The sequence below is a fragment of the Oculina patagonica genome, chromosome 14, assembly GCF_052425735.1.
Source record: "Oculina patagonica isolate OP01 chromosome 14, crgOcupat, whole genome shotgun sequence".
Taxonomy (NCBI): Eukaryota; Metazoa; Cnidaria; class Anthozoa; order Scleractinia; family Oculinidae; genus Oculina; species Oculina patagonica.
Genome location: NC_135771.1, coordinates 12,858,548 through 12,869,520, shown reverse-complemented (window position 1 = coordinate 12,869,520; position 10,973 = coordinate 12,858,548). Strand labels below are relative to the sequence as shown.

At 40.8% G+C, this 10,973-nt stretch overlaps 2 protein-coding genes across 2 annotated transcripts in view; one reads left to right on the top strand and one right to left on the bottom strand.

Moving 5' to 3' along the window:
- Window positions 1-1,782: 1,782 nt before the first annotated feature.
- LOC144637460 (centlein-like) lies at window positions 1,783-7,865 on the top strand. Its single transcript, XM_078496519.1, has 2 exons — window positions 1,783-5,191; window positions 6,817-7,865. The coding sequence occupies exons 1-2, from the start codon at window positions 1,989-1,991 to the stop codon at window positions 7,331-7,333; spliced, it is 3,720 nt and encodes a 1,239-aa protein (XP_078352645.1). The 5' UTR covers window positions 1,783-1,988; the 3' UTR covers window positions 7,334-7,865.
- Window positions 7,866-8,188: 323 nt separating this feature from the next.
- The window catches only part of LOC144637455 (phospholipid-transporting ATPase ABCA1-like), a 49,859-nt gene continuing 47,074 nt past the window's right edge, over window positions 8,189-10,973 (bottom strand). Inside the window, exons 48-49 of the mRNA XM_078496511.1 lie at window positions 10,576-10,713; window positions 8,189-9,995 (exon numbers count right to left, since the gene is read on the bottom strand). Coding sequence (XP_078352637.1) covers window positions 9,834-9,995; window positions 10,576-10,713 — 300 coding nt within the window. The 3' untranslated portion in view covers window positions 8,189-9,833. The remainder of the gene's footprint in view (window positions 9,996-10,575; window positions 10,714-10,973) is intronic.

Genomic DNA, 10,973 nt, shown 5'->3' with positions numbered 1-10,973 from the left:
ACTTGACACTTGAAAGTGCCCCTGACCAATCACAGGCCCTGACCAATCACAGGCCGAGAAATTTAAATAGACCAATCAGAATCGCGCATACGGGTCACGTGATCCATGTTTGTGACGTCACAAATTATTTTTATTCGAGTGACGTCATAGACACGATAGTCGATACTCGATACTCGATATTCGATACTCGATATTCGCGATTCATTCGCACTTCATAGTGAGTTAGCTTTATATATTGCTCACAAACGGCCATGCTGTCCTTGTGGTATCTGAAACTCATTACTTTGCACTAAACGCATGCGCAGATTAGTCTAAGCGATTCACTCACAGAGTTTGCAAAAACTTGAAAGTGCCTTGTCAACCGCACTTAAGCCTTCGAGCCGCCAGCTGACAAACAGCTCCCCACTACGATAGGGTAGGGGCCTCAAGGAAACTCAGTCTTTCCTTCCATTTGTTATTGTTTTGTAATGCTCGTATTGGTCATATCAATATTTATAAGTGAATGTTTTTGAGAAAACGAATAGAAAAAATAGTGTAACGGAGAGCTAAAACAAGCATTTTGGAATTTTTTTATATCAGTAGGGGAGGGGACCCAGAGTACGCTTTGTACTCTTTCCTCCCAGTCGTCCTGGATTCCCTTTGACGTCAAAAAAGATAATTTGCATTCTACGCAAAACAAGCAGCAACAAAATTTAAATAAAAATATAAACGAAATTGACATTTAATTTCGTCATTCAAATGCAGTTTAGTTTATTATGCACAAAACTATGTCAAAGTGTTTTTTTTTTTGTTATTTTGTGTGAAAACCTACGCAAGATGTAAACATATGGATTCAGATTGTGTTTAGTCACGTTCCAAAAACACGTGAGTCCTCTCGCAGGCTAACAATCAAATGTAAACGCTCCCCTTTCTTAAATAGCGTCTTTTGATCGTCAGTATTCGTCTCTTGCTGCAGAGACTTGTAAGTGGCGCTAGGTGTCCTGATAAAGTTCGCGGCCTTCACATCATTTACAGAACTACGTATTGTAAGAATGTTGCATAGAAAAACTGATGGGTGAGCGGTAAACAATCACTTTAAACGGCAAAACAAAAGAAATAGCCAACTTTGTTTTAGGTTTGCTTTGTAATAAAGACTTGTAGTGCTGATTCATTCACTCACTTATTTTTATTTATTTTATTTTATTTATTTTCATTTTTTATTTAAATATTTAACTGAAAAGCCCCGTGGGATGTGAAATAAGTCGACTCTCGTTATAGCGGACACGCTCGGGGCGTCGTTTAGTGTCCGTTATAGCGAAAGTCCGTAATAGCGGGAGTCATTTCCAGTCAAATCTCTTTCGCCGGGGATCTGGATTTTGTCCTTAATAGGGAGTGTCCGGGGTGTCCGCAAGGCGCGAGTTGACTGTATAGCATTTATATGTTAGCTGGGCAAGCTCCCGTAAGCGGCCATCTATCCCCTACACCTCTAGTGGCTGCATGCTTACGAGAACCATTCTAGTCATTCTCGTTAGCGTCCATCTCCAGTTGCGGACACTTTTTTTAAGCTTTGCAAAAAAGCTAAAAGAAATTAAGATTCCAAAAAATTTAGTTAATCATCAGGATAGCGGTAAAGCATTGAATTTTGAACATTGAAAATCAGAACCTTATCTTTGAAGGATTTTCCGTGCCTTTTTGCAAATTTCTTTCGCTTGACCGCGGAGAGCCCTCAGCCCAACTTGTACCCAGATCCTCAAGTCCTTTTGTTTCCGAGAGAGAATAGAACTCAAAACAAATATGGCGGCAATGGCGGTTAACAAATTCCGGTAAACTAATCCTACTTTTGCAAAGATTTTCAGCAGTTTAAGACCAAATAAGTCTTAAATAACGATTTCAGATCAAAGATGAAAACTCGATGTTCAATTCTGATGGAAAAGGACTCAAGTAACAAGCTGAAATCGACGAGTATGTGATGTTCGATAAAACTTTGTAGCGTGTTCGCGAATGCCGCCATGGAGGCAGCTAATCAACAGAAAGCAATAGAAGATCTGATCACAGAAAATCGTGCAATCTTAGAAGAACTTGCTCAGTGTAAAGCTGATAAGGATTTCGTGTGGAATCTATGGCGAAGATTGCAGTCGTCTCAACCAGAAGTCACGTCTGTAGTGAGTATGGTGATGGCTCGCGAAAAGGAGAAGAGTGAACAGAAGGATAAGAAAATTTTGGAAATCTTGCAGATGAAAGATGAAAAGATCAAGGAATTGAAAGAGAGGATTTTATCGGCAGAAGATGAATCTCACTACAGCAAGACCAGGTATCATGATTTGTTGATCGAGAACGAAGAGTTGAAGCAGAAATTAGACGAAAGGCAAACAGAGTTTTCAGCGAGAGAGAAAGAATTGAAAGAAGAAAACAGTTATTTCTCCAGTTTGTTAAAAGCTCACCAAGCGCAGAAGGAGGTCGATGATAAAACTGTCAAAGAAAACTTGGATCAAATTGAAGAGGAGAAGAATCAGCTCAAGATCAGAATTGCAGTTTTGGAAAAACAGGTTAGCGATTTTAGTGAGGAAAAATTGAAAATGGTTTCGGCGATCGAAGTTAATGCTACTCTTGAAGAAAAGATTAAATCCTTAGAGAATGAATTAAGTGATTTGACTGTGAAAAGCACCGAAGTTGCAAAGAATTGCGATGAAGCGGAATTGAAATTAACCGACAAAGAAAATATTGTGAAGGAGCAATTAGAATTGTTGCAAGAAAAATTTGAAATGATTGCAAAACTAGAAAACGATCTGGAGGTAGTGAATAGAGAACTTGAACAAACTAGAGAAAGTTATAAGCAAGCTTCAGCTCAAATTTCCGAGCAGGCGAGGATAATTCAGCAGCTCGAAGAAAATCAAAATAATAATCGGCTGGCTTTGATGGACCGCGAGCAAGAATACCGCAAAGGACTTGCAACCCTGCAAAAATCTGTTGCTGATCTTCAGGCACGCTGCGCAGTTTATCAAGAAAACGAGAATAAATTACTGCAGGATATTGATAGATTGAAAGAGAACGCAGTTAAGCAAAGAGAGGATCTTAATGTCAAGGAATTAATCATTGAAGAGTTGAAAGATGCTGTGAGAGATGGTATTCGATCAGGGGAAGTTTCGAGACGCGATGAAGAAGGTAAAAGTGATCGCAGGCCAATGCAGAGAAAAGTGAGGTTGGAGGCAAAGATGAATGAAACAGAGGGTCCCAAGTTTCAGCGAGAGAAAGAACCTGGAAGCTTCAAAGAACAGCAAGCAGGAGAACGTATCAATCGTTCTAATGAAACTTTTGAGGACTCTGCGTCTGAAATCGCGAGAAATCAGGAATCTATGGAAAGGAGGCTGGAAAAGATAACGGCACTTTGCGAGCTAGAGACCAGGTTGAGCGAAACCCGAAATACAGTTGATGAACTGAAGAAACTTCTGGAGCTTAAAGAAACGGAACTTGTAGAGACAAGACGCGCTCATTCACAACGACAGCAGCGTTACAGGATGCTCAAGGAAAATTATCAACTCGTGTTGGAGCAGATCAAGACTTATGAGGCTTCAAACGCCGACGGGACCGGAAGTGTAAAGCCACTTCCGGATAGACCAGAAGAACGAGAACTGAGGCACTTGGACAGTGATCAAGTATGGAAGGAATTGGCTCATTATAAACACGGCTACGAAGAGTTGGCTAAAGAGAGGCATGATGTTTTAGAAGAAGTCGATGTTCTTCGAGTCCAGCACGCTCATAATGTCGCGAACATCCAAGAACTTCGAGTTCATGTTGGCGAAGAAAAAGAAGAGAATTCTGCGCTTCAGAGTAAGATTGTAGCGGGTGAACAAGCTTTTAATACGCTTCGACTAGAGGTTGAAAAACTCGAATACCAGTTACAAGACTGGCAGGAGAAAGCTCTCCGAGGACAAACGATTAGCAGCGAGCTCGAAGAAGAAAATCATCTTTTAAGGAACGAGATTAAGGCGTTACAAGGGCAGAACAAATCACTGGCTGAGGAGTTTAGTGGTCTTGCGGATGAGTTTGAGAATCTTAAAAGGCGTTATGATGAAATGGTAAACAAAGAGATGAGCAAGAAGATAGCAGAAGTCGAAAAACCAGATACAGAAGGAGTAGAGACTCATACTGAAGCTACAAGCAAAGCCTCTCAGGCTGAAACAGAACTTGCAAAGCAGCACGTCGAGTCTTTGAGTAGTTATGACGAACAAGTAAGGCGTATTGCTAATAGGATTTTATCTAGTCCTCCTAAGGAAGCTGAGCAACCCGAACAGACGCGTAGTATCACACAAAGCACGCAGACAGATACAATCCCTCGCTTTGTTGACTCCAGCGTTAATGTGAACTTAGATGCCGAAGACGCTTCATCCATAGACGAAGAAGAAGCATTCGATGTTAAAAGCAGTGCGAAGAAAAGTACGGTGCCTAAAGAGGGAGGCGCCCGGCGACAGGGAACTCCACAGCCCAAAAAGGTAGTCAGGAAGACGCCGAGACGAAATGAGTGGGCTAGCATGAAACAACGCATTCTCAGCCTAACTCAAGAGGTCGCAGCGCTTCGCCAGTCTAAAGACAAAGCAGTGAAGGCATTAAATGTTCAAAAATACGACTATGAAAGTTTGCAAACGGAATACAATTCATTGCTCAGTAAGTTGCAAGTCAGCAGGAATTCTGTGCAGCATTTGACAGATAGCTTGAAGCTGTGCGCGCAAGAGAAAGATCTACTGGCGGCGGAGTTAAAAGAGAAGAACGAGGCAGATTCAAGACCGAATGCTTTGTCGATAGCGGAGTGGAAGCGTTTAGAAGAGGAATTGAGACTGGCAACAATGGAGTGTATTCGGTTGGCCAGCATCGTTAGAACTTTAGGAGGCGAGAACGAAGAGTTAAGAACGAAGCTCAAGGAACTACAAGAGAATGGTGCAAGGCTGGAGCATGCGGTGACACAGAAGAAAACATTAGTGGATGAAATGAAGTCTAAGATGAAAGACGTCGAAGAGAAAGCTAAGAAAGATTCAGAAACGGCCAGGAATTTGGAAGAAAGACTCTCGCAGTTGAAGGAAAGGGAGAAAGCGAACAAAGTAAGAATTGAGACGCTCGAGCACCGGTTGGATGGTGAGACTCGCGAGAAACAAAACAACCATCAACAGCTACTGAGATGTCAAAGCGAACTGAAGAAGAAGCAACAGCAGCTTACCAGGTAAGCTTTAGAAAAATTTCACTGCAATTGATTCATGTTTCTGAAAAGGGAAACGCTCCAGTCACTGTAAAGGCATACCTGGCTGCTGGTTTAGCATTTTGATTGATTCAGATTGGTTTAATTATCTAGACCTTTGTTCTATCAGCCAATCAAATGCAAGGCCAACAACGATGCATGCGCTGTTTTCGCGCCTTTTTGTGTCAGAAGTCTGCTCGTCCAAACCCCTGGAGAGAGAGGTTTGAGTCAAGGGATGGAGAAGTGCCTGGCATTTAAAGTTAGACCTATTGTAAGTTAAGCCACTTATGAGTAGCTCGTTTCCAACTTTGTTTTAGGATTACAGTCGACTCCCGATAACTCGAACCCTCGCTAACTCGAACCTCGCGCTAACTCGAACCAAAATCGATTTCCCCTGGATTTCCGTCATACATTTACTGTAATTTTACCCTCGGTATCTCGAACCCTCCCTTCAGGTCATTTTCTATATAATTTTACCCCCGATTACTCGAACCATGTCTGTAAATACATGACAAGTCAGAACAAACAGTGTCCTGTAGTCCAAATCGTTAAATTTATTTTGAAATAAAAACGTAAACGACTCAGAGCCGTCCCAGAAACGCCCCTCAAAACACGAAATGTGCCACGCCATTGACGTGCTACAGACGTTCAGTTTGTTTGTGGAGGTTAAAACCGATTCTTTCAAATCCGACCTTAGAAAACTTTAAAGGATTATCGCCAGGGCGAATTAACTGACCATTTCTCGAAAAAGTAAATCGCATAAACTGTGCAGCAGTAGCCTATAGCATTGTTCTCTTTGAAACCTGCAACGGTTCGCAGCTGATTTGCTTTGTTTTACGTTACGTTACGTTCTGCTTTACACCGTCATTTATAAATATATTGTTCCTTTTTCTTTCGGCTTCTTTATGCTCTGATTAAATTGGTTTAAAATGTAAAAAATTTGTTTAAAAAGTATGAAAAGAAAATCAGTAAACACCGTTTTTTCCTTATTTCCGGTCACTTGTATTCAACTCCCAAAAACTCGAACTCCCGATAACTCGAACCATTTTCAATTTCCCTTGAAGGTTCGAGTTATCGGGAGTCAACTGTAATTTCAACAATTTTGGTCCGTGATGCTACGAAATGCCGTCATAAGCACCATATAAAAAGTTCGGTGCGAAAAAAAGCCATTTTTCTATTTTGTATCTCAAAAACCACCTTTTCGCATAAGAACGGCCATTGCTCGCGAGTTGACGTAGTAAGTGTGTCAAATGTCTACTCTAATAATTTGGCTCGGTATTCTGTAGGCGTTGCTTCATAATGTCGTTATAATTTTCAGTATATTACTATGGATTGAAAAAAATCGGTAAAGCTTGGAAATAGGTCCTACTCCTTTGGTTTGTATTGACCATGTAGGGTTGGGGTAAAATGTCTTTCTCTGGGCATAATAAACGAGCAAGATACCTTAACTTAAGCATAAAAAGACCCTAGTCTACCATAGTTTTCAACCCCTATTTGATATTTTAAAGGTAAGATGGGAAGGGCCAGTACATTCCAGTTTGCGAGAATTTGCTGTGCTACAATTATATTCGTGAGTTAAACGTATAATTCATCTGACTCTTTGTTCCAAGGTCCCAGACTCTTCGCAACCAAGCTAAATTAGTTGTCAGTGAGATGGAAGCGGCGGCCACAATGCAGCTTCAGGGATTAGCCAATCAGAGCGAAGCCACGATAGCCTCGCTTCAGCGCAAGCTCGACAAGGCCCAAGAACGGATAGAAGAGTTTCAGGCGTTTGTCAGAACACTGGTGGAAGAACTCCTTATGAGCACTCGTACCATGCGTCGGAAACTGGAAGAACTTCACGAGAAACAGTGGCAAGAAGCGTCAAGAACTGCTGTAAAAGAAGCTCAGAGCAAGGCGTGCTCAATTCTGAACATATCATCTGCTGATCTTGAAAATATCATGGACGAAGGCGCCAGTCAAAAAGCGGAGGAGGCAAGATTGAGAACACAACAGGAGCATGCGTGGCTGGCCGAGGTGGAATCTGCGTTGAAGCGTCAAGGAACATTTGCTGTGCCGTTGTTAGAAGTATTACTGGACTTGGTAGACGAGAGAGTTGCTGTGGAAGCGAAATTTGCAGGATCGTAGATAATGTAGTAGTTTGCTTAGCTAGCAGTCTTTGAAACGCCGAAGGAAAACACTGGCGGGAAGCCCACGAGAACGAGGAGGAATGGAAAATAGCGGAAGTGCATCCTTCCACTCGTTACCATGACCCCTCGTTCTTTGTTTTAACTGCAAGGACCGCCAGTTACCCCGTAGCGTAGTTCCTATGTTAAGTATAAGTGCTGTGCCTTTCAAAAAGGCTGTACCCGCACTGTTATTTAGCTCATGACAATTTAAGTTAACACTTCTTGCGATGAGTGAAAACTAATTTAATCCATTGTTGTTATTCAGACCAAGAGAAAGGCAAATGCAATACTTGTTCTGGTGTCAGATACCAAGTGGTTAGGCCTGGTTCACACTTGTGCGATGAGCAAGCATAAGCATACGACGGGAAAAAACTCAACAGACCTTAGATAACACAAACATATTAGCAAGAATTTGTTGTTGGCGTGACTCCTATCATGCAGTGTTCTTCAGAATTTCGAAAGCACTGCGCTTCCGTATGTCGTCGTGTGGTTATGCTTCCCTTATGCTTGTGCTTATCTCTCAAGTGTAAACCCGACCTTAAATGAAAAGTTTCAGTGTGAAAGGGGTCCTTTCTAGACGTAACAAATCTCTTCAGACATTTAACTGTGTAGTGTCGCTGTACATATTTACTTCTTGTTTGTATTTTGACTCGCCCTTCAGGTTCGCAAAAGTAAGGCACGAATCATAAAAACATACAGCGATACTACACAGCTAAGAGTCTGGTAAAATATATATTTCTGCCAAGCTGAATAATTCGTTATTTATAAGGAAGATGTTAGGATAGATTAAACTAAAAAGAAAAACACATTATAGTTACATTCAACAGTTTATTGGAAAACTCCAAAAACCTTATTTTGCCTTTCAAGAGAAAAAACTTCTTAGCAGTGTATTTTTGTTTTCTATTCAGAATTTATTGTGCTGTTGCATGCTTTGAAAAAGGTAATGTTACGGTAAAGAAAGTACAACAAATATAAACATGGACTAAAAATAAAATTTACAAAATAATGTCTTGACCGTGCTATAACTAGCCAGATTAACTCGCTGAGGAAATCGGACGAAATTCAACTACAGTACCAGACTGTAGTTACCAGGCTTCGCACTGTGATTTCCTACAGCGGTGTGTACTGGGTACTAATATTTAAATTCATTAAAAATAAGACTATGATAAATTAATGGTTGTTTCTCAACCTCGTTCCATGCCAGCGCACAATTTATAAGGCGCACATTTAACGCACTATTTCTAAAACTGTACATTTTACAGTGATCCCTTCAAAATCTGAATGATGGAAATATTTCTGGAAGGTTAATGATGTTGTAACCAGACAGCCAACGAAACAAAGTGCTAATAGGTTGTTGTTTTCTTCCAAAATAAATACCAAGTTTAACTTATAGGCATCTAAGTTATAATTCATTGAAAAAAATGGTTAAACCTAGACAACTTTAAACAATTATACCAAAAAATAGTTTTCTAAGGAAGTTGTTTCGTGACTAACAAAAATCTCCAGATTGTTAGCTCTCGCAGTCTGTATTTCTAGTTCGCTCATGAAAACAACATTCCAGAAATATTTCCAGCGTTCAAAAGCTGACGAGTTTCACCGCAGTGACTATGTCAAAATTTCTCACGTTTTCTCACTGGTCGTCACATCCACGGATTTCTCTCTACACGCATATTTTTCATTCGTCAAATATAATTTAAACAAACTACACATGTTTTTGATTTTTAACAATGTCCTCATACAGAAGTTATTTGGGTCGTCGGGAGAATCATTGCGTGACGACCTAAGGGTAGCGTGACCTCCCAAAGCGTTGCGTGACGACCCATGATAACGGCTGGAGAAGAGGATTTGCAAAGAGGACAGCAAATTGGTTCATGCTAAAAGCAAAAAAATAAACTAAAGAAACCATGAAAAAGTTTTTTTTTTGTTGATTATTGGTGTAAGTTAAAAAGCAAGGGTCAGGAAATCACACAATAATTCCAGAAACGGCTTTCTTAGGCCCACCCTGGGACCTTGAGACGATGTTGCTTTGGGCGATTAAAGGCGACTTCAGGCAAGCAAAATTGGCGGGAAAAACATGGTAACTTGAGGTCCCAGGGTAGGTTCGTTCTTCTTTCCAAAAATTAAATTTTGGGTCTTAAATGCGCTAACGGACGCTACCCGTGAGGGGACACTTTGTCGCTTAGTCATGGTCCCAGCGTAATTCAAACACCACCTCTTCAAACCGAACACTTTTTCAAGGTTTGACTGTATTAAGAAAACCGGGGGAATCTTACTTAGGTTCAAATAAAGTACAAATATTTACAAGCTCAACTGCCAATAGAAATGAAATAACGGTCACTGGAAATGGGGGCATAAACCCCTTCCCACCCCACCCCTATTTATACCCGATTTGACTAGAGCCCAACGCTCCCTCGGATCTATCTTGTAATCTGATTGGTTGATATAATAGGTAAGAAGACTCAGACGTCCACAGTGCCTGGAGTAAAATCGGCCATTCGCACAAAAGACACTCTAGGGCCTGCTTCTTCGTCGTCAAGCTGCTGTTCCTCCAGCTCGGGGGGAGCCGACAGATCGTCTTCACCCATACCGTCCGTCTGATTTTTAGCAAAGTTTATAAACACCTAAAACGAGACAAATTTTACAGTTAATTTCACCTTATTATATCGCTGGCTCCGCAGGCGGGCAAGATGAGGTAAACCCTGCGTTTTGATTGGTTACCCAGTTGGATAAATGGGCGTATCTTGACCAAGTTTGTTCGGTCAAGATGGCGTCGATATTGGCCTCGGTTCTTTTTTACATTTTTACGAAGACACATTTTCCCAGTCCTTACACACTAAAACACTGAAAAAAATAGAACTTGATCGTTTATTCCAATCGGGAGAAGGGTGTTATCAAAGTTATACGGTATCCTGCTAATATCCCGGTCTGATTTTTCACTCACCACTTCATCTGAAGAGAGAGCTATATTGGACCACACAGGACCGCACCCCTGATGAGCCGCTATTAGTTCAGCTTTGTTCTCACGTCACCCACCACACGCAAGAAAAAAAAAAAAAAAAAATATAAAAAAAAAAAAAAAAAAAAAAAAAAAAAAAAAAAAATATTATAAAAAAAAAAAAAAAAAATAAAAAATTTTATATATAAAAAAAAAAATATACAATATGAAAAAGGCAAAAATTTAATATAAAACTGTCAACAAACCTGATCAAGTGTTGTCTGCGAAACTGAGTAATCTTCAATGTCGAAAATCTTGCGGTTGGCTTCCAGATGACCAAACACTTGGGAAAGCAAAAGGCCTTGAGATGGGAACTGATATTGCAGCTGGTTATGATGCTGGTCCTAAAATAAAGCGAGAATAGGTCAGTCAAATGAGAAACAGCATACTGCGCTGACAATACAAGGGCAGGTAAAGAGCTATTAGGAATACTGGTAGGTAGGTATGTCGGTTTCGGTTAGTAGGTCGATCGGTCAATCAGTCAGTTAGTCAGTCAGTTAGAAGATTGCAGGGTCGATCGGTAGGCATGTAGAAAGGAAGGTTGGAAGGTCAGTTGGTCGGCTGGTCGGTAAGAAGGTTGGACGGTCGTTGGTAGGTCTATAGG

What these genes read in the sequence shown, in the direction of transcription:
- LOC144637460 (XM_078496519.1), top strand. Translation starts at nt 1,989, where the DNA reads ATGGAGGCAGCTAATCAACAGAAAGCAATAGAAGATCTGATCACAGAA. An exon ending in AAGCAACAGCAGCTTACCAG is followed by an intron (nt 5,192 to 6,816) that starts GTAAGCTTTAGA and finishes CTTTGTTCCAAG; the next exon opens with GTCCCAGACTCTTCGCAACC.